Raw genomic sequence first — 21,175 nt, forward strand, 5'->3', positions numbered from 1 at the left:
CATATAAAACAATTGTGTTACTCCTTTATACTTATCAACGTAGAACAGCTAGGATAATTCTCACCATGACAAAAAATAGTCGACAAAGCTGTTTTTATCCGCACAAACGTATCTTAAAAGTCTCTTTAAGGGTTACCGTTAGTGCGATTAAAAACTACCCAGCCAAATAAATGTCTTATCACGTTTTTAATACTTTTGCTTTCGTTATCATTTATCTTTTTGCTTAACTGAAAACTCGGGGCTATACATTTGTAAAACATTACTCAAATAATATGCTTTACCTGACTTTCTGAACCTATTATTTTTTATTAAAACAAGCAAGGATAATTGTTGATTAAAAAATGCTTATCAAAAAGCAAAAATAGCTGTTTGCCAATCTCCAAATTACCAAAATAATCATTGTGCTTTGTAATTTCTAAATAATTTCTTTATTATGTAAAGATGTTGGAGGAGCACAGTTCATACTAAACTGAAGTGACTGGCAGGTTCACTCCTTATAAAAGAAAATGCACTTTGTTTAAATGAACCCATTTGTTTTCCTGTGTTCTTTATACCATCTCAAACTTCTGTCTTTGTGAACAATTAGAAAAAGTAATCATACTTAGATGCCAAAAATAGCTCACATAGTGTAGCAATCAAGCCTAGCTGACATTCATTCACCATAAGAAATTGCAATAGTCAAATTCATCAGAAACAACCTTAAAATGAGACGGGGCCCTAGAAATGACCTATAGATATTTATTTGGTCTAATAATACAGACCACTGACATTGACTTGAAAGTTTACAATGCCTTGAGAAAACTATTATTCATGCAAATTTACTCCAAAGCATTTTTAGGTAGCACTGATTAATTAACACTTGTGGCATGCACATGTTGTTCTTTCACAAAATACAATACAAAACCTCTAAAAAATGATTAAAAACAATGAGACAAACTCAGAGGAATGCTGGAAGTTTAATAAAAGAACTGAAAAACAAAAACACAGTAATAGTAGCAATTAAATGTGTAAAATGTCCTCACATCTAAATCGCTAAACAGAACAGATAGAAACTGCTTAGGCCTCAGCTTTTATTGCTACATTAAAAAGAGCAATCCCTCAGTCTAAACTTTTTTTTAAGAAAAAAACCTAAAAAAACAAAACAACTGAATGCACGAAAACACAAGCATGGCATAATGAACATGGGAAGCAATGTCTCGTAGTCAACAGTTCATTTCTTCACTCCGTTAGTCTGTGCTTTGGCCTTTTCTTTTTCCAAATATTTCTGTTGAAGAAAGAAAAAAAAAGTTAAATTTTTGTTTTGAAAAACACTGAATAAAAAATGGTTATGACAAAAAAACAAAAAAGAAGTCACCTTAAGTTTATCGTAGTGTGCTTGGCTACTGCAGTGAATCTTCTTAGCAGTGTCCTCATTGGAGTAAAACAGGAAGCAGACTCTGCAATAATATCCCATCTTCACAAACTCCACACCTGAAACCAGAGCAGAAGAAGCCAATATTACCGCATGTCTCCATATTTCTGTGCTTTGTTTTTTTCTTAGGATAACCCCAGCTTGCACATTTATAACACAACAAAAACAATCTCACTGTGGACAAAAACAGCCCATTTTATTTTTAATAGTTCTCCAAATTTCCAATGATTTTTAATCTCACATTTCTTTGAAGATGTTTTATACTTTCTCTGAGTAAACTGTGAAACAGACTAGTTCTAGACTTATATCAAATCAAAAAACAAAGGCATCTTACCCACTGGGACATTAGGGTCATATGACTCAAGAGTAGCAGTGCTAGGTTCAAGCTTGATTTCGGATGGTGCTATTGGAATGTGTTTTTCCTCTGACTTCACACTTTTCTCTGATTCAGCAGGGGGAGCAGCATCAGTCTTTTTTTCCTCATCTTCATCCTCAGGTGTCTGGGAAAAGACATGGGTAAAACTATTTACAAATAATTTGATTCTGCTGGTGGTGCAAAAAGCAGTTCAAAAAAGCAGTTTCAGCTGTTTGGATCTGAGCTTAGATCACTCTTAAAACAGCCCATCGTGCCTTCTGACCAAGCAGCAACATCCCGCTCTCCCTTGTGAAGCCAATACGGAAGTAACTGAAACTTCATCGACTCGTCTTTAATTTCAGATGTTCACTGACTGCAAAACTGGCCAATTTTACAGCTGATAAAAACGTTTACAGCCTGGTACAAAAGATGGTTTTGGCTAATATTATAGCTAATATTACCCTTCATGACAACTGTGAGGGGAGTGAATGTTCTTATGACTCATCCGTTCAGTTTTTATTGAGTCAAGTCAAATTAAGTCTGCATAATTACGGGTGGGCCACTTAAGTGACAGCTAGGTCTTGCTGGTTGCAGTCGCATCACCTCTGATGATTTTAGCTGATTAGCAGCTGAACTGGACATATACATCGTATTTTTGTGTTGTTTTATGTGGATTTGCACAGTCAATTGGTTTTTGAAATTATTTCTTACAATTATTAGATAACATGGCATGCTGTATGCACTTAATTATGCCCACAAGCCATTCAAGTTGCCTACATTTCTCAGGTAAGTGCAATTCTTACATACTTATATCATATCTATAAATGTATTTGCTTTATTTAAGATTATTTATCATTTATATTTTTCTGTAGAACTGTAAAGCACTCCAGAATCTGACAGATAGATTAGTCGTAGGCTATAAAACAGTCATCTGTGTCATCAGTCATAGTGTTATGCCTGGAATTCATCACTAGCCTTGCGTTTACTAACAAACACTATATTTGAAGTGTTTGGGAGTAATTAGCCTTTTCCTCCTGTAAATTAACGTCATAAGAACAATGTTTAGTGGTTCAATGTGAAACAACAGTGTTTTTTAAAAGACTAAACACTTTATTGATATGGTTCACAACCAAGCACATGTGGTCAGAACACAAACGAGTCGTGGGTAATTAAGTATTAAGCGTTTCTCCCAAGGAAAAGCCTGCCTAAGCAAAATGCTAGCAAGTGTCTGTAGCTTCACTGACACTCCGCCTCTTTTCTTGTTTGGTTACCCCAAGTCAATCCGATGACACACAAACAAAATGGCCACGCCTACTTGTAGCTTCATTTGTGCTCTTCAGAAACCTATGGATGATGTCACGGATACTACATCCATCTCTTTTACAGTCTATGATTCTTCTGACATGATGCAATCATACATTTCATATCAGATGATCTTGAGTTGCAAATACATAACAAAAAGGCAAAAATGCTGTTCTTTAATCACAATGTACACCTTGTAGTTTCTAGATATAAAACTAATTGGTCATTTTGTATCTCCAATCTCATTCCTCCCATCCATGATTTACAATTCAGGAGCTAAAGTTCACTCGATCACTTTTTGTCATTTAGTGAATGGCAAAAAACAAGCAAGTACATTTTTACCCATCTAAACGCTGCTATATAGTAACTTTTTGATCACATTTCATTTCATATTGCACCTTTATCTGTATTCTCCCGTAAGTCCTACTAACTATACTAGATAATCAAAGAAAACATTTAGATTTAGTTTCTAATATGGTATGATTATGGTATGTATATTTTTTTATTATTAAATACCATATTAATGTTAAAATAACGAAACAAGAAAACATAAAAAAAATTTTACATCGATGTAAAAGAGGGGTTTTACTTTTCAAAGCCCATTTCCCTCTTTTTCTAAATTGGTTTGAGTAATTCTAAGAAATATTAATACAATTTTGTTTTGGGAGCTAGAAGAAATTATGAGAACTAGACAGTTTTTCTCTTACAGAATATTAAACAGCATGATATACAACAGCATATTTTCTTTTTACAAAAATACTGCATTTGATTAAAGGGCACCTAGTTTACCCATTTTTTAGAATTTAATATTAATATTATGGTTTTTTTTACTGTGCCAGAGTAAGTTCAGTTCAAAACACAATTCAGATTTTTTTATTATAATGTTTTAAAAACATTGTGTACACAGCTCGCTGTTTTAGGTGTGTGTTGCTTCACATGAAAATTTGTTTCGACTTCCCACCCAACTTAACAAGGGGGCGGAGCCAAGAGCTCCCCCGCTTTGTGTAAGGCAACAGATAGGCAGACAGAGAGAAGCACATGAGTGAGAGGACCAGCATTCATCTGTACATGTACGACTCGGACACAGACCAAGCAGAGACTACTGTTGAAGAATCACTATTCCTAATGTGCCAGTGGTAGTTACAAAATCATTTGTGTATTTTTTTAGAGGTGTGCACCTATACTGGTCTCACGGTTCGGGTACGATTATCATGCCATCGATTGGTTCAATTCGATATCTTGATGCATTGACGATGCTTTCCATACACAGTGTTGTATTTTGGGGGGTGGCTATAACAAGCTGTCTGTATGTACGTACACACACACACACACACACACACACACACACACACACACACACACACACACACACACACACACACACACACACACACACACACACACACACACACACACACACACACACACACACGCTTGCTTGGGAGCGATATTGTGAGACCACCCACTCCTATTAAAATTACACCAGAGTTACCAACTGCTCCCGTGCTTTATTTGGAAATTTATTCCCGCGCCACTTAAAATCAGGTGAGGTCCTGCAACAATGCACAAGTACAGCCGTGGGAATGCATACTGCCAAAAGAAAAAGAGGGCAGGAAAAGTCACGCCAGCAGGTGAAATGGGCCACAGTAAGAGAGAGAGTAATGGAGTTCACTTTCATTCCCTCAAATCAAAGAGAAATAGGGGCTTCTGCTGGAAGTGTCAGTGTAAGTCTGTCCAGAAAACTTACACATGCAGTGAAATTCTGCAGTTTCTATGTTTTTAAGTAGTTGGCCCCTGGAGTGTTGTAAATACCCACGCTCACCTCCCTCGCGACATAGCGCTTATGAGGTAAATGATGTTAGTGCATAATAACCGGTTATTATTATTACTGAACTGATACGGAATTCTCTGTGTCTGCATCGCGGTGCACCGAAGAAACAATTAATTTTGACACCCCTAGTCTTTGTAAAGTTTTACAGCTGCTATGTAAGGATGCATGCGTCATCCGTATAGGGATGTAATGATTAACTGGTCACACTTTTAACTGCGCTTTAACTCATCATGGTTAATTAATTATAAAGGCTTCTCAATACTGTGTTTCTGCACAGAACAAACAGCCGCACCTAGTTGAGATAACAGGGAGCTTCTGTGAAATGCAGACAGCTGTTAAAAGTTTTAGGAAGACAAAATGAAAAGTACACGTTTGCAAACCCACCTAAAGTTACAAACAAGGGGCAGATGAGAGTGATCATGTGGTGCATGATGATCTGCCAACAGAGTGTTCAATTGAGTGTTTTCCGAGAGTGCTGAAAGACTCGGCAGATCAGCTGTTTTTAATGGCTTGAATCTCTATACATTGCATTCACAGCGTGATCCGTGCAAATGGCCGCTAAATGTAAAATCTCAGTTGTTCATTCGCAGCAAGACGATAAAGGTTCTAGTGTTGAGCCCAATGAGCCTTACATCCAAAAAATAGAGCAAGGGTGTTCCTTTGGTGAAATCGCTTTGACTCACACGCTGAAAATGGCAAATGTGAAACAACAAACTGAGGAGATATGGTAATGTGCGCCTGCCAATTAATATTGGTGGAACCGCACTCCTAGATCAAGTTGCAGTCGATCTCAAAACCGCTCTGATTGGTCCACTGTTTTCATGTTGTTAAATTGGGAAAAAAGGACTGGGTGTGTTTATATCACCCCAATATGATGGTCTATACACTACACATACACATATGTCTGTCCAAACAGACTTCTGTCCAGAGTTTTCACCATAGGTGTTCTTTAAGTTAATGCAGTAACTTCATTCATAATTCAAAATTCATACAACCAACAAATAAAAAGTTCACTCACAGGTTCAGTCTCCATAGTCTGGATCTCTGATGTATCTTTGCTTTGATCCTCCTCTAGTTCTTTCTCTTCATTAGAAGCCGTTTCAGTTGGAACATTTTGGCTTTCCTCATCTTCCTGGCTCTCTCCCTCCTGAGTGTCATCAGTAACAGGTTCGTCCTCTTTTATCCTCTTGACAGAAGGTTCTTCATCTTTCTTTTCTTTACTCTTGCCAGAAGAGCTGCTCTGGGCATCACTCTCTACAGAGCGCTCTCTCTTTTGAGGCCGTTTCTCCTCAGAGTCTGAAGCAGGAGGTCTGTGCCTGTCAAAAGTTTAGAACATTGAAATAGATCTAGTGTAAGATCATTTGGAAACCCATTTCCCAAAAAAACAAGCAACTGAAAGTTCAACCGACCCATGTTTGAGCTGCTTGTATTTCCTGCTCACATAGATGAGAAGTCGTTTGCCTACAAATTTAGGGCGGTTTAGCTTGTAGGCCTCTGCCATTTGCTCTGCATCCTCTCCTCTTTCCATCTCAATGAAACACTGGGCCAAACAAACAAATTTCATGAATTTCTGATTTATTTTGCCCCACTGAATCTGGAAGCCTTTATTTGAATATTACCTCATTTCGCATTCGGTTCAGATAGTATCTCCTAATTTTTCCATATGGCTCTGCGAGTTTCAGAAGTTGTGAATCAGGGCCTTTGAAGGCTGGAACATTTCCAATGTAGATGACTCTGCCGCTCTGTAGACAAAACAAAATACATTAGATTTCTCAGGCTACATCCAGAGCTCCACACATTACCAATCTTGCTCCTGGAGGGCCGGTGTCCCTGCAAGGTTTTGCTCCGACTTGCCTCAACACACCTGTCTGGGTGTTTCGAGTATACCTGGTAAGATCTTGATTAGCTTATTCAGGTGTGTTTGATTAGGGTTGGAGCTAAAATCCGCTGGACACCAACCCTCCAGGAACAAGTTTGGTGACCGCTGCATTAAAACCAACTTAATAAGATTTAGTATAAATGCCAGACCAGTATGTGGGGCTGTAATTTTCCCACAGACATACACAAAAAACAGAGAGGACTTGAATGCACACTGTATACAATAGGCCAGGGCTAGGTATTACAATACAATCTGATTTAAATTTGATATCGAATCATCATTAAGATTTTATCTAAAATGTTTTGCAGACATGAAATCCATATTTTAATATCAAGGCTGGAAACTGAAAGTACTACTTTGATGTTTGACAGAAATTATGTAAAAAGTGGAAAATACAAACAGTCAAATAACACAGACATACTGGGAAAACAGTTTATAGTTTAGATGTAACCTCTCATATTTATTTTTAAAGATTAAAATTAAGCAACAGTTTCATTATTTAACCAATGGTGACATCCGCCCATCAAAATACGCCACTGATTAATTCTTTAAAAATTATACATCTTGCAAAGTTTTATAAGTGAATAATTGAATCATTTATTGAAAATGAGACAAAAATAAATACGTGTTGTACAAATTATAATGTTAGATTTATATACTTAGCGTCATCTGCAACATTAGTAGTAAGTGAATATCTCACAGTACTGAATATTTTACCATTTATTTTTATTCACCTTATTATTTCTTCATGGTTTCAACTACATTAATTTGTCTATGGCGGGGTGCCACACCAAAATTCATCCCACCACGGCTACATTACAGCTTTTCATTCAAAACATTCCGTCATTGTTGTTGTAGTTTGTTTTGTTATAGTGGGTTATAATCGCACCAAAAAATATTAAAAGGTAAGTGAATTATAACTGCGCAAACTTTTCTGTAATCGTAGTAGTGCTGTGCGTTATTTGTTTAACCCTTTAAGGTGACATGCTGACTGACTGACAGGTGCATGAAGCTTGAGGCCAGCAAACACGAGATAGCTTTCAGTTAAGATGAACACTGTTTCTATAATTAATTTATAGATAAAGGTCTATGGTTCTGCATCTAATGACTTTATCTTGCTGAAGTTTATAGCCATTTCACTTTACATCAGGATGCAATAATGCCGTTCTTTAGGTGTAATGAGACATTCAAAAATATTCCTAGCAAATCTAATAAATGTTGCACATACTCATTACACAAACGCACTAAAATCACACTTTCAGCAGCGTACATTTGAAGAGGCGTGCAAGAAGATTTGTGCAGGAGCAGAGGAAATTGGCGTGCAAGCAAAGAAATTCGCATGCTTGTATTACATAAATGCGATCTCAACTTGTAAATACTGCAGTCACAACTTTTTTTCCATTTGTCATTGAGTAGTCAATAGGTAGTTTTGTGTAAATTTGTGTAAAAGGCCTGCTGCCACAGCTGGAAAAAATCCTAGAGAAAACACTGTTCTTCATTTTATTTTTAAATTACAGGTTCTAAGTTCTGTTAGTTAAAACCGAAGGTATCTTGCAGTAATGTTTTTGTAATAAATGGAAAGCAAATTACATTTGTCTCCTCCTTTTTGGCTGATCCGAAAAATGGTCCAATCCGTGGCTAAAAAAAAAACATAATGTGATCCAAACTGTGACTTTTGTTGCTACTTAAATACATCCACAGGATAAAATCTGACCAAATTGGTTTTCCACTAACTAGAGACACATTTTTTATAAGCTACTTGAATCAGGATTTGGAAGTTCAAAACTGAGTCTTACCTGGATGGTTGCATAGGTGTGTGAATGATAAACCCTCACAGGTTTCCCACACACAGATGGCAAGACATTTCCACTGTAGAAATTAACCATTGCTTTTGCTTCTTGCTCATTGGCAAGCTCCAGAAAGGCCTATTACAGAGCAAAACAACAAAACAATCTTTAGGCCACTTGTCTAAAATTAACTCCTTAATTATATCATTTACAACTTGACATGAAAACTAGTCCCTGCTAACCAAATGACATATAGATGCAGCTTGACAATAGATTTAACATAATTAGTCATATATTAGTATTTGCAAATACATTTGTAAATCTAGCATGAAATGTATGAGTAGATAGCGATAATAAAGCTGTTAAGAGACAAATCTTGAACTACCAAGACACATAAAATCTTACTGCGCTTACCTCAGGCCTCACATCCAAGACTAGGTGCCGCACCACTGTACCGAATGGCTTTGCAAGAGAAAGGATTTCCTCAAGATAACCGTAGCCACGTTTAAACCCAACAACATTCACAACTCTTAATCCCTACAAACAGAAACCACCAATTAACATTTAACAATGAATTAATGTGCATCCACTATTAGCAAATTAATATTATATAAAACGTAACTTACTCCGCTTTGCCTGGGGGTTCCTGAAAAACACAAGATAAAAAGGCATTATTAAAATGAAATTACTTAATTAAAACATAATAATAAATAAATAAAATTCCACTATATATAAAACCAAACACCCCTGTTATGGTCATTACTCCAAGCTACAACAGCACATAACCCTTTAAAAATGAGCAGGCTTGTTGTTCAATAAATGTAATGTTTTCTCTTGCACATTGCACTTTAATGCAATTTTAAAAAAATATTGTGTCCTCGCTCGATTAAAGTATTTGTTTTAAAAATATGTAATTTTGACCTCAACTCTTCACTGGAAGCATGACATTTGGTAAGGTAAACATCAAATATAAATTGAGGTTTCATTTTCTTTTTTTTAGTAGTAAAATAAAAAAAAAATCTATTTTGAAGTTATTAATAAAACTTTACCTTATTTAACTTTGTAAAGCAGCCAAATAAAGACACCCTTGTCTGTGCGTTTACACCAAAAGCGGTGAGAGCGTCAGTAGCCGTAAGCCATTTATTTTCAATTGTAGCCAGCAGCGAAGAGCAGCGCGGAGCGTATTCGCCAGTGTGGATATTTCAAAGGATAGTTGAAATCAAGTCAACTTTATGGTAATGAGCTACAATGCACTTCAGCGACAAGAAATTGGAATGTAGATGTCCCCCGTTTGAGGAGTCCAGACAACACAGTCCTTTGAACTATGGTTCTGACCACAGTTCTTACCAAGGGTTTGATAACTGCGGTTGCCGGATTTCCAGTTATGTGCAATGAAAAAAAAAACATATGTTGAAAAAAAAGTTACAAGCTAGTTAGCGATGTTAGCTGAGGAAATATTATATACTATTTTTTCTATGCTAATGAAGGACTACTGAGACATTCCAAGCATGGGATGGTTTTTCCTGGTGTGGCAGAGTTCCTCACAGCTCCAATACACATCTCTGCCATTTGCTTACAGTAACCATGTGCTTTTCACCATACACAATTAATCTGCTCATTACCTTCCTTCATATAACTGTCATGTTTGGTGTCATTTGACAGTTTATGACTTCAGTGTTGTAGTGATGAAATCAACAGAGACATTGATTGATTGTATTTCAATATACAATATGTTTACTATAGTTGAGTCATGACCTGAGGAGAGTATGTTAATGTACTTCTCCTCTACTTTATCTCCTCAACTTTGCTCTCATGTTCAGCTGGTTTTGGGGGGTGGTTTTTACTTATGTTTGACAATGCATTGCTCAGGGTATAATAAGGAAAGGAAACTCTGGGAGAATGGCTTTTACTACGGTGCGTAGCCTCATATGCTGACAAAGGTAGTTTCACTGTCTTTGTTGCTCAGCAGTGCATATTTTACAGCTAATTTCTTTATACAATATGTTAGTTTGTTTCATTATACTGTCTGCATATTTAAACATGTAACTTAAACAACTTTGCCTGCTTTAATGCGTTGAGATTCTCTTTATCAATGATGATAACAACTTTGATGGAGTCAGATTAATTACAATGGAGTCAGATAAATAATGGATTTAAACACGCCATCCTTCAACTGATTTCTGTTTCCGATTATTGGTTCAGAATAGCAGCGTAAGCTTCAAGCCTTACAGCGATGAGCATTAACTTAATTTAAATTTTTCTTTAACAATACAAAACAGTTTTGCTGCTTCAGCATAATTCAAACATTTGGACAGATATTAGATAAAAGGAGCAAAGCCACACCACACGCAACTTGTTCTTCCATTGTTAAATGAATTTGATAACAATTGTTAAACATTTTTACACTAGAAAGCACGAATTTATGCGGGAATGTAAGTGATTTGCTGACAATGCTGCAATGGCTCCTTCAAATACGAAATCAAATGTAACGAACTTTAATGCTTTCGACAGCGTTGTTGCCAGAGTAAACTTTGACGTTCTTACTGCCTTCGGTGTGAACGCTCAGTTATGGATAATTGTTAAAGCCACTGATATTCCTCAAGTGCAGTACCTGTAGTGCTTGTTTCTTTGGCATTGGATTCTTGTCTCTCAGACTCCTCATCCTCTGCAAGCTCATCAAGAGTAACAAACTCATCCAAGTTCTCTGGAAAGTCAATTTCAATTTGACCTTCCTAGAAGAAAACAAAGACACCATTCATTAAAAAGCAGATTGTGATAGTTAAAAAAAATTGGTGCATAAACATTAAAACACTAATGTTAACATACATTTATAAGATAGGACTTGCATGTATGCATGTATTTTCACTTTTTACAAGGATGAACTATTTAAGAGAGAAATATAGTTTTTAGAAATATGTCTTTAAGGTCCAGTTTTCACCTAGCGATAAATGTGAATATTTCATCGACTTAAACAAGCATTAACCCAAAATGAGTTTTTGTTCAGAACAAAACATGCAGATTTAAATAAAAACCTTTCCCTTTTATTTCATTTCAAAACTATATTTAGCCTCATCCACTTGTGTTCAGACTGAAAAAACATGGTGTAATCCTAGGTGTAAAAGGGGGCTAAGATGGCATTTCAAATTAATCTCCCACCTAGAGATGGGCCGATAAACGATATTATAGCGAATCGAGATAAAATTTATGTCAATAACAATAAGCTCTGGAATATTTTACTCTATATTGATCTAAGAGCCAATCACACAGCAGAAATGTGCTGTGAGATGCACTCAATTTTCATCCACCGACAGTTAAACAGCTGAATATGTTATGCCATTTAATGGACCCTCTAATTTTTTTGGCTTCAGTTATTGTTGGGATGCTCTTTTAAATCTAGAAGCATTAACAACTTATATCGAAATCTATATTGTTATCGTTCAATATGGAAAATAAGTATCAAGATTGTATTAGTGCCATATTGACCAGCCCTTCTCCCACCTGATCTGCACAGTCCTCCTCTTCAGCACCTTCATCTTCAGGTTGCTCCTCATTCTGTTCCTCAGGGTCTTTAGAAAGCTGTTCTGCGTTCTCCTCCTGATTGGTCTCAGATGCTGCTGACTCCTCCAGCTTACTCTGTGTGTCTTTTTCATTACCATCATCATCATCATCTTCTTCTTGTTGTTGTTTCTCTCTGGTCTCTTCATCATAAGAGGCATCTGTGGTTTGCTGCGCTTCAGGGTCCTCCTCTTCCTCCACATTGGCATCATCAGTATCTGGTACTTGTTCACCGGTTTGTTCAGTTTCAAAGGAATCGATATCTTCTATAGTGACGTCTTCATCAAAACCCTCTTCATCTCCATCACGTGCTTCCATGACATCAGCTTCTTCATCTCCGTTGCCCTTGGCTTCTGCTTCCTCAGGCTTTGGTTCCTCTTCCTTCTCATCAGAGCTCTCTTTGGCTTTGGAGCTTGAGACCTTCCGGCCCTTCAATGAGGATTTGTCTGCAGGTTTGTCAGCAGTTCTGCTGGTGCTCTTACGGTTCAATTCTTCTCCATCATCTTCATGGCCTGGTGGGATCCTAAAGCACACGTGGCATCATGAGATTTATGTTCTCTCTAAAGGTATTAGTGGTTTTGTAGTTAAAGTAACACTTACGTTAGAGTCTTATACTTTGTGCAGAGGTTCATTCGGATTAATCTTTTACTGATAGTCAAAGGATTAACAGTGTAGTATTTCACCAACATTTCTGCATCATCAGGATTGGCCATTTGAATAAATGCCTGAACAAACAAAAAATCTAAAGATTAGAAAATTAAAGAATAAATAAAAATATTTCATGTTCCACAAAACACAAAATATGTACCTTACCTTATCATTTAGAAAGAGCTGTTTCTCAACAGTACCAAATCGACGAGCTATTGTCAGGAGCTCCGGTTTCTTTTCATTGCCTCGTGGTAAATTGGAGAAAAACACAACCTGGCTGACAATTCTCTTTGTGGGTCTGGTGTCTGTGGCTGGCCGTCCACTTTTCTGTATTGACAATGCAAACAAGCTTAATTGTGCTGATTGGTTGATTTTTTTCATGAGAAAAAAAAATAAGTTAATATAACATACCCTAATTGCCATCAGCTCCTTTGACAAATAAATTTTTATTTCTTTCCCATGCAAAATGGCTGGTTTACGCTGATAATAATTAGCCATGGCCAAAGCCTCCTCGTGAGTCGTGAGCTCCAAGAAAGCCTTTCAAGATGAAAACAAACAACAGATTTTATGGTAAAATTTAGGGCTGCACGATATTAGAAAAATCTAGCGTTGCAAATTTTTTCTATATTTTGCGATGTATATACTGCAATATGAATGCAATTTTAACAATGACTTTATATCTCTATTTGGAAAGAATGAATAATGTTAGATCAATTGGGATGATTCTGCAATGGGAGAGCACCTCCATAAAATCTAATAAGCAATCTATAAATTACCCAGACACATTTTCGTTGTGGTCTGTTGTATTGAGTATTTGCATGCATAATCTATAAATACTATCAAGAACAAGATACAACAAAAATAAAGTGCTTAATCATTTACCGAGGGTAACAGAATTCAAGTACAGTAACTGAATGATAAAATAGAAATAATTCAACAAAATGAATAGTTGTTTAAGTCACAAATGGTACAATCTCATGTCTGAATGCTTTTAAAATCTTTATACAAATCCAGGCATCAAAAATAAATCCAACAAACTCAACTATGACATATATCCTGCGCTGTGTCTATTGCGAATTATCACATTGTGACCAATGCTGAAACGATATATTGTCCAGCACTATTAAAATATTTTCAATATAAACTAGAAATGGTCATTATATTTCAGATTGAGGATAATGACATAGACTCTGGTCTTGAATGATGCCTAAAACATATACAGCCATTACCTTGTTATTCAGGATGAGATGCTCACAGATGGTGCCAAATGGTTTTGCCAAGGCAAGCAGGCTGTTTGTTGACAACGGTTTCCTTTCATATTTTGCAACAACCACCCTACTTCTTATCTAAAATAAAAATATGCATGAGTATACCAGCACCAATCTACTCAAAAGCCCACATAATGAAAATAAAGTCCATGTTTTACATTAAAAAAGTATACCAGAATTGGACTTTCAGTATAATTTCATTTGAACCCTTGGACCAATTTAACATCAAAACATTATTACCTTGGGTGCTGAAGAATATGAAGTTTGTTTTCTTGTCATTCCCATACTGGCATCAGGCCCTAAATAGAGCAATTTAAAAATTGTCATTTAATTTTAGCTGTAAAACATAGAAATAAATTAATAAAATGAGATGATCCCGTTTACACAACATTAAAAAAAGCAATGTTATTGGCTGTTATCCTCTGCTTTTTTTATGTTATGTTAAAGCATGTGTATAAATTTCCGCTCTAGCAATATCACTAGCAACTGACACCTTTAATAACATAATTCAACTGAAAAAATGAGTTCAGCCTCTAATAAATAAAAAAATATATAGATTTAAAAGGTTTAGTTATAATTGTGATTAATGTTACTTGTGCACATTTAACCAAAGTTTTAGCTCACTAAGTAACTAATGAAAACCACAGAAAATAAATTGCTGAATACTCTGAAAGAGTTTAGGAGTATTAAGAAAGTGAACTGTTGATTAAAATATAGACAAATCTGTAGTAAAATACCAAAAGGATTTCCAGTAAAACACCAACTACATTCTTTAAGAATTTTTTTTTACCCCAGCTGGAGCTCATCCCTGTTCTCTGTAGACTACCGATAGGAGCAGCGCCCAGCAATCCATCTGAACGACTCTTTGTGTCCAAGGAAAGTGATGATGACCTAAGAAGAAATCATTTTTAAAACTCTTTTCTAATCATATATGCACCTTGTGGGTTCATACAGTATTTACAAAAACAACTGATAACATACATGCGGCTAGAAGGCATTTGAGGATCCCAGTCGGGGTACCTAAAAATAACAGAAAACATGACATTCAGTTTCAAGGACTGCAAAAGCAAAACATGTAATTGTGTGAAGATTCTACATGGCAACTTTTTTAAAACCCTAAGATTTCAGGTTCTCATCCATGAAGTTACATCAAATTATATTATTCAAATTCATGTTTGCTTGTCAGGTGCACCTTTAAAAGACAAAAATAAAGGCCTTTTAAAAAGCTAAACGTTGTAAGCATTTACAGAAGAAATTTTATAAAGTTCCCCTTTCAAGCAAGACTAACAGTTTTTCAAGCAAGATTAATAGTTTGTTCAATGTGAACATATTTGTTAAAGTGAACATGGCTACTGCTGCCACTAATCAAAAAAGACTAAATAATCAAAAGAAACTCTTTTTAAAACAAACATGCAGCAAAACTTTACTTGTGCTTTATATTTTTTACCTGCTTGCTTTATCTTGTTTAAAAAAATGTTGCTAGCCATGCTGTTTCATTTTAAGATTACATTTGCATGCATTTTTGAAAATTCTTCAAAGGCAAATTCTAAACTCCTTCCTTAACGTTCTGACCACTGAATATTCTCTCTACTTCCCAGAGTGCTTCTCACACTGGCCCTGGGAAGTTCTTATTGTCGAGCAGTTTTCACAATTTTCCAAAAACATTCCACTTACATTTGCAGGAGCAGTCGCCGGTTTTCAGAGTGGCGAATCCCAGCTGTGTGCTGAGTCCATTCCTTCACACAAACAGCAAAGAATTAGAAAAAAAAAAAAAAAAAAAACTTGACATATTAAAAACAACAAAATAAGTGTGAGAACTAAAGCGATTCAAAGCCTTGACATACTGGCTCAGAAATAACTTGAGAAGCTCGTCTTTCTGCATGTGTGTGTGTGTGCAATAAATGAGCACTGAAATGGATCTGAAATGAATTCTTGATATTCACTGTCTTAACTGGAGCCAAGCATAAAGATAAATAAAAAATATATATATATACTATAGATGTCCAATGAGATGTAAGGTTATTTATCTTACACAAATTTGATGCTAAGTTAAACTTAGAGGTGAAGATTTAAATGCAACAAATGATGTTTAAAGAGGGCCTTCAACAAGCAGGATTCAAGAAGTGGAAAATGTGTGTGCAGGAGTCAAGCGACTTACCATGACAGAGTGCACATCAAAATCACAAAGGGTGCACATATGAGGAAACATGAGCGGCCTGACTCCCAAGAAATCCTGCACTTTTCCCTGAGACGGGGCGCCCATTCTTCTTTGCATGAACATATCGTCAGATGTTGATGATGAAGACATACCAAGGCTGCGGTAGGAGTCATGGGAAAGCTCAGAATATTGGCGGTCTTTTCCACTACCGCTGCCGTAATCTAATATGTCGTATCCACGACTGGAAGTGTCTTGCATGGAAGAATAACTGAAGTTGCCTTGGGAACGACTTTGTGACTGGCCACTGGAACGGTCCAATCGTCCACCCTGCCCTTCACCCCAGGTATCTCGGCCACCTCTGTATGAAGTCTCGGAAGAATGGGTAGAGATATCACCAGACATTCGGCGGCCAGCTTCCATCTTGCGATTTTTAAGTTGCATAATAAGATGGGGCAAAGTCTCCACACTGATGTTCTCCTCTGGAACCTGTGCCAGTGCATCCAGATCACTTGGTGACAGACCTAGGCTGGCAAACAGTTTCATAGTATTGCTAATGTGGCTGCCTGCTCGGCGGGAAAGCTGAGATTCATGGTCTTTGCCATCCACTCCACCCAAGCCAGACATGCCACCACGTGACTGTGAAGACGAGCCAAAGTGGTCAGAGTGCGTCTCACCCATGCTAAAGTTCAAAGTCTCAGCAGCAGCCAAAAGCCCGCGGCCAACAGCAAAGCCTTTTTGAAGATCATCGCTGGTCAATTTCTGAGACATGGCCTTGAAATGACGGTGCTCCAGATGAGTGGAAAAAGAGAGGAATAAAGCGAATCAAAAAGTCCCCAAAAGGACAATCCGTGGATTTAAGCCTGGATCGAGAAAAGAGCTCCTCCAGAATGAAACACGTCTGCAGAAACACAATGGAGCAATGATTTCTAGCATGCTCACGAAATGATTAGCAGTGGCATAGGAAAGCAAGACAATGAGCTCCACAAATCCATACAATGTACATAACAAAGGTAAAAGAAAAAAAAAGCCTTACTTACAATGACAAAGGTACAAATGGACAGCTTGGAACACTGGCCATATAGAGCAAAACGTGATTTACAAGTACCACAAGGAGCATATTTAATATTTAACTGGAACTTACAACAGGGCTTTGAAGGAAGAAAATATTGGAGTCATAATTTAGGTCCTTAAATGTGGATGGGAAAGAAAGGGAAAGTTGATCAGAAGAGAAAAAGGAGAGATTGTGTTCATGCCTCTGAGTTGACCTAAAACTACAAATCAGAAATCCATGAACTAATTTTGGAGAAACAAGGCCAATCAATTTAGTACTTAACCACAAACAGAATTTGATATCAAAGGGTCTTGACAATATACAAGCCATCAATCTTTTGGCTCAAGTAAAATAAAGAGTGCAAAGAGAGCACAAAGTTATCAGAACAAGTTTTGTCTCTTCATCCAAAGAAAAGTGTATTCTTACCACTTGAAATTGAAGGTCATAGAAAAGTAAATCGATACAATTGAAAATAAGAAAAAAAAAACAGGGACATCATGGGTTCAAATCTGAAAAGCTCATTATCTTTAAAGTTTTATTGAACATAAAACAAATGACACAAAGGTGGGTCAGCTCTGTTTCTCAATGGTGTTGTTTTCAGAAAGTTGAATTGACATGGTGAAAGTGTCCACGTTTTAAGACACTTTTCAGAAAGAAACCAGAGAAAAATCAGCTGATTATCAAACTTACCATGCAGGGAAGAGGTTTTTTTGTAAATGAACGAAAGAATAAGCTTCACTTTGACAGGACCAGCTAAATGAACTAGGTGCAGGCCTATGTGACTGAAGAAAGTTCCAGTCATGCATCACTGGTAGAAGCCATCGAAGACTGACAAACTTTTATGAATTTCTTAAAGTATTTTTATATGATTTTTGTTCTTCTTCTTGTTGGAGCAAATAGATAACTGGAGTAATATTAGCCTTGATCTATAGTAGTCAACGTTTGAAGTGGATCAAAAATATTTTTCAAAATTGTTCAAAGACAAGAATGCGTGTTGCTCAATGGCTGTGAGAACAATTTTGATTAACGATTTGAATCAACTTCAGATGTTGACTACTGTATAGGTTGTTTTCACATGGGGTCATTGATGACAAGTGAAATTCAGATGGAGGACAGGATGTGATTCTTGTTCATAGGAATCACTATCAGAACATCAAAATGTTTCTGTTTTATTTTGTTTATAGTTGTTTAAATCAAAATAAGAAATGAATGAAATCAACAGCTTTTAAAAACTCCCAAATGTTTTTGCTAATAAAGGAGGGAAACTTCAAGAATTTGGCTGAAAAAAGGTAGAAAAGACGAAAAGTAACGAACATTCATAATTCATAAACATTCAAATACATCAGTGTATAAATCTTTTCGTATAACTTTTTTTATAATTCATTTCACAGCACCAATAAATATTATACAGGCCTAGCTATGTGTTTAAATATGTTAATGTTTTGATTAAAAATCAGATACAAACACCACCACACTTTTATATCCAGGAGAATATAAATAATGTACCCTGCCATGTTATCATCACTGTAATGAAATATCAGTCTTGTTTTGCAATAATGCAAGTCTTTACTGGCGTTTCGTCAGAACCTGAACATTGAGATGTGCAGCAGCAGTGAATGTTTGTTGATGTTAAGTTAATCGACCGAAAAAAGAAAAAAATGCAACCTTTGCGAGTTGCGACAAAACTACATGGTTATTATTGTGGAGCACTTTCCCCCCCTAAAAAAATTATTAAATAATTATGTAGACTATGCATCCACGATTTGGTATGCTTTCATCTGTTATTTTGTGATGTCTGGAAGATGCCTGCAAATATAGACAAAAAACTATAGTAATTTATAATAAACCTGTTTTTGAACCATATAGTAAAGTGTATAATGTTTACAACTCTTTGTTAATGAGTGCTACAGAATACTGCATAACTAAACTGATTAACTGTAATTTTGTAACAGTGTAAACTGTGCTGTATTGTGATGGTGCATAATTATAGAAACTAAAGCCTATTGAATAATTTGTTTATTACTATAGTAGTGTCGTACCACAGAAACAACATAATTACTACAACAGTTTAATTCAAGTAATCATCTATAGTATATAGTAACAGTACATTACTACAGTATCCACCACCTCGATGATATTTAAGTTCAGTGGAAAACACGGCCTTCTTCATATTAGGATCATGCCCAACATGCGTGGTCTCTTTATACATCCTTTAAAATCTGGTATAAATAAATCGCAAAAATGCAGACTTTCCTCTATGTCTCCCATTCAGTTTTTTTTTTTTTTTTACTTCCTGCCCTCTTTCTGAATTTTGTGATCCTGATTGAAAACAACCTACACCTTACCTCTATAGAGGGCAACTTTTAGGCTCAGTAAACAAAAAGCCGATATGTTCTCACCAAAAATTGACGGTTGAATTGTTTGATAATGCATAAAGCAATAAAGACACACTGTGACCTACTGCCTGAATTAGGGGTTTTTAAACGTCACCCACAATTCTTCAAAACAAATGACCTCTTTTAATATTAAATGAGTAAGAAGCAAAATGTGTAATAAATTTAATGAGAAAATTGTCATCTTTATATTTCATTGAGAAATTTCTGCTGCAGTTAGGTCTTTAGTGAACCACTGTAAATCATTGAATTGTGCTGTGTAAAGGTAGTGTTGAACAGCTTTGTTTTGTTTATGTGTAGTCAAAATGTGGCAAAGTTCTCCCAAAATATAAAAACGAAAAATGAAATGTTTATTTACAAGCAACATAATAGCAATACTAAAAACATTTAATCTATTATTTTAAATTGCCTCCTCGTTGCAATGCTCAATGGGATCGTAGTTTAATTCTCTAAAGAATTTTGGGCATTTTTACTGGTTTTCAAACACTTTTGCTTCGAATGAAGTGTGCAACGTTGTCATTCTCCTCATAGCTGGTTGGTTTGGAAGGTTGGTTAAACTTCCTGAATAAAGGCCACTTAAAAAAGTGGAAAGCATTAGCGTTCTTGCATTAGAAACAGGAATAAGTGGAAGTCCATTGTACAAGTGGGTCTGCTTACATGCATCCTTATTTGAACTGCAATGAAATGCAAACCATTAGCAAGAGCAAAAAGGATGGTGGAGAGGTATAAAGAACACCATGATGCAAAGAATTTAAGCAGCTTCAGATGATTACGATTTGAAGATTTTTTTAGCATAATTTGCAGAATTCCATGATGATGTATGAAGATTGATTTAGTTGGAAATTTTGCATTAGTAAAGCGAAAATTTCGTTACAGGGCAAGTAAGAGCTGCCAAATTAAATGGGGTATTAAACCTTGTGGACAAATATGAATTTGAGGCACCATAAAAAGAGAAGATATGAAACTGGCACTATCGGTTTCAGTGCAGACGAAGAAAAGAGAATAAACAGAAACCCACTGAGTAACGTTACTGAAGTTAATGGCTCACAGCAAATCAGCACAACGCTTTCAATATTGAAAGAAAATGTCCGCTGCGCGTGAACGCGAGTCAAAGCAATCAACGCTAACTGCATAATGTAGTAACATTTGATGTGGACAAATATTTACCAAAAATAAACTAAAATCGATTAAAACATCTATGGACGAAACGTGAGGATGAATTGAAAGCACGAGAGTAATCGTGCACGATGAGGCCTAAATTACGCCGCAACCTTGGAACCGTTGTTAACGTGATTTCTGTAGCTCAGGTTTAAATAGACCTTCATTAAAACATAAACGACTTAATATTGTATCTGTTATTCGAACGCAATGTGTTGTTACTTACATTTTTTTCTTACTTCCAACCCTCGAGTTAAAAATCCTTTACGTCTCACGAAGCGAAACACGATCAAACAGTGGGGCAAATGCGCACAGCGTGAAAGCGGAAACAACCGCGAACGTGAAACATATCCACTTCCGATGTAAGTCAAAATAAAAG

General features: G+C 36.2%; 1 protein-coding gene across 7 annotated transcripts; it reads right to left on the bottom strand.

Moving 5' to 3' along the window:
* Positions 1-937: 937 nt before the first annotated feature.
* On the bottom strand, positions 938-21,144 carry matr3l1.2 (matrin 3-like 1.2). Of its 7 annotated transcripts, XM_073921442.1 has the most exons (23): positions 21,023-21,109; positions 17,336-17,380; positions 16,195-17,092; positions 15,711-15,772; positions 15,018-15,056; positions 14,827-14,927; positions 14,277-14,335; positions 13,998-14,114; positions 13,180-13,305; positions 12,934-13,095; positions 12,721-12,845; positions 12,064-12,643; positions 11,177-11,297; positions 9,192-9,211; positions 8,980-9,102; positions 8,575-8,703; positions 8,369-8,416; positions 6,519-6,641; positions 6,309-6,439; positions 5,918-6,215; positions 1,746-1,911; positions 1,355-1,470; positions 938-1,264 (listed from the first exon to the last, which is right to left on the bottom strand). In XM_073921442.1, exons 3-23 carry the CDS (start codon positions 16,960-16,962, stop codon positions 1,211-1,213), a joined length of 3,468 nt encoding a protein of 1,155 aa, XP_073777543.1. In that variant the 5' UTR covers positions 16,963-17,092; positions 17,336-17,380; positions 21,023-21,109; the 3' UTR covers positions 938-1,210. The 7 variants fall into 7 exon arrangements, 6 of the variants coding, with proteins under 6 accessions (XP_073777543.1, NP_001116256.2, XP_073777544.1 ...); NM_001122784.2 differs by lacking the exon at positions 17,336-17,380 and having other exon boundaries at positions 21,023-21,144; XM_073921443.1 differs by lacking the exon at positions 8,369-8,416.
* Positions 21,145-21,175: the final 31 nt, after the last annotated feature.

The sequence above is a fragment of the Danio rerio genome, chromosome 14 (assembly GCF_049306965.1).
Source record: "Danio rerio strain Tuebingen ecotype United States chromosome 14, GRCz12tu, whole genome shotgun sequence".
In the NCBI taxonomy this organism is placed as follows: Eukaryota; Metazoa; Chordata; class Actinopteri; order Cypriniformes; family Danionidae; genus Danio; species Danio rerio.

Coding starts and splice junctions, on each gene's coding strand:
- matr3l1.2 (NM_001122784.2), bottom strand. CDS start 16,962: ATGTCTCAGAAATTGACCAGCGATGATCTTCAAAAAGGCTTTGCTGTT. Junction 12,644..12,720: donor ACAAAGTATAAGACTCTAAC/GTAAGTGTTACT, acceptor CGTGTGCTTTAG/GATCCCACCAGGCCATGAAG. Junction 1,912..5,917: donor AGACTATGGAGACTGAACCT/GTGAGTGAACTT, acceptor GTCTTTTCCCAG/ACACCTGAGGATGAAGATGA.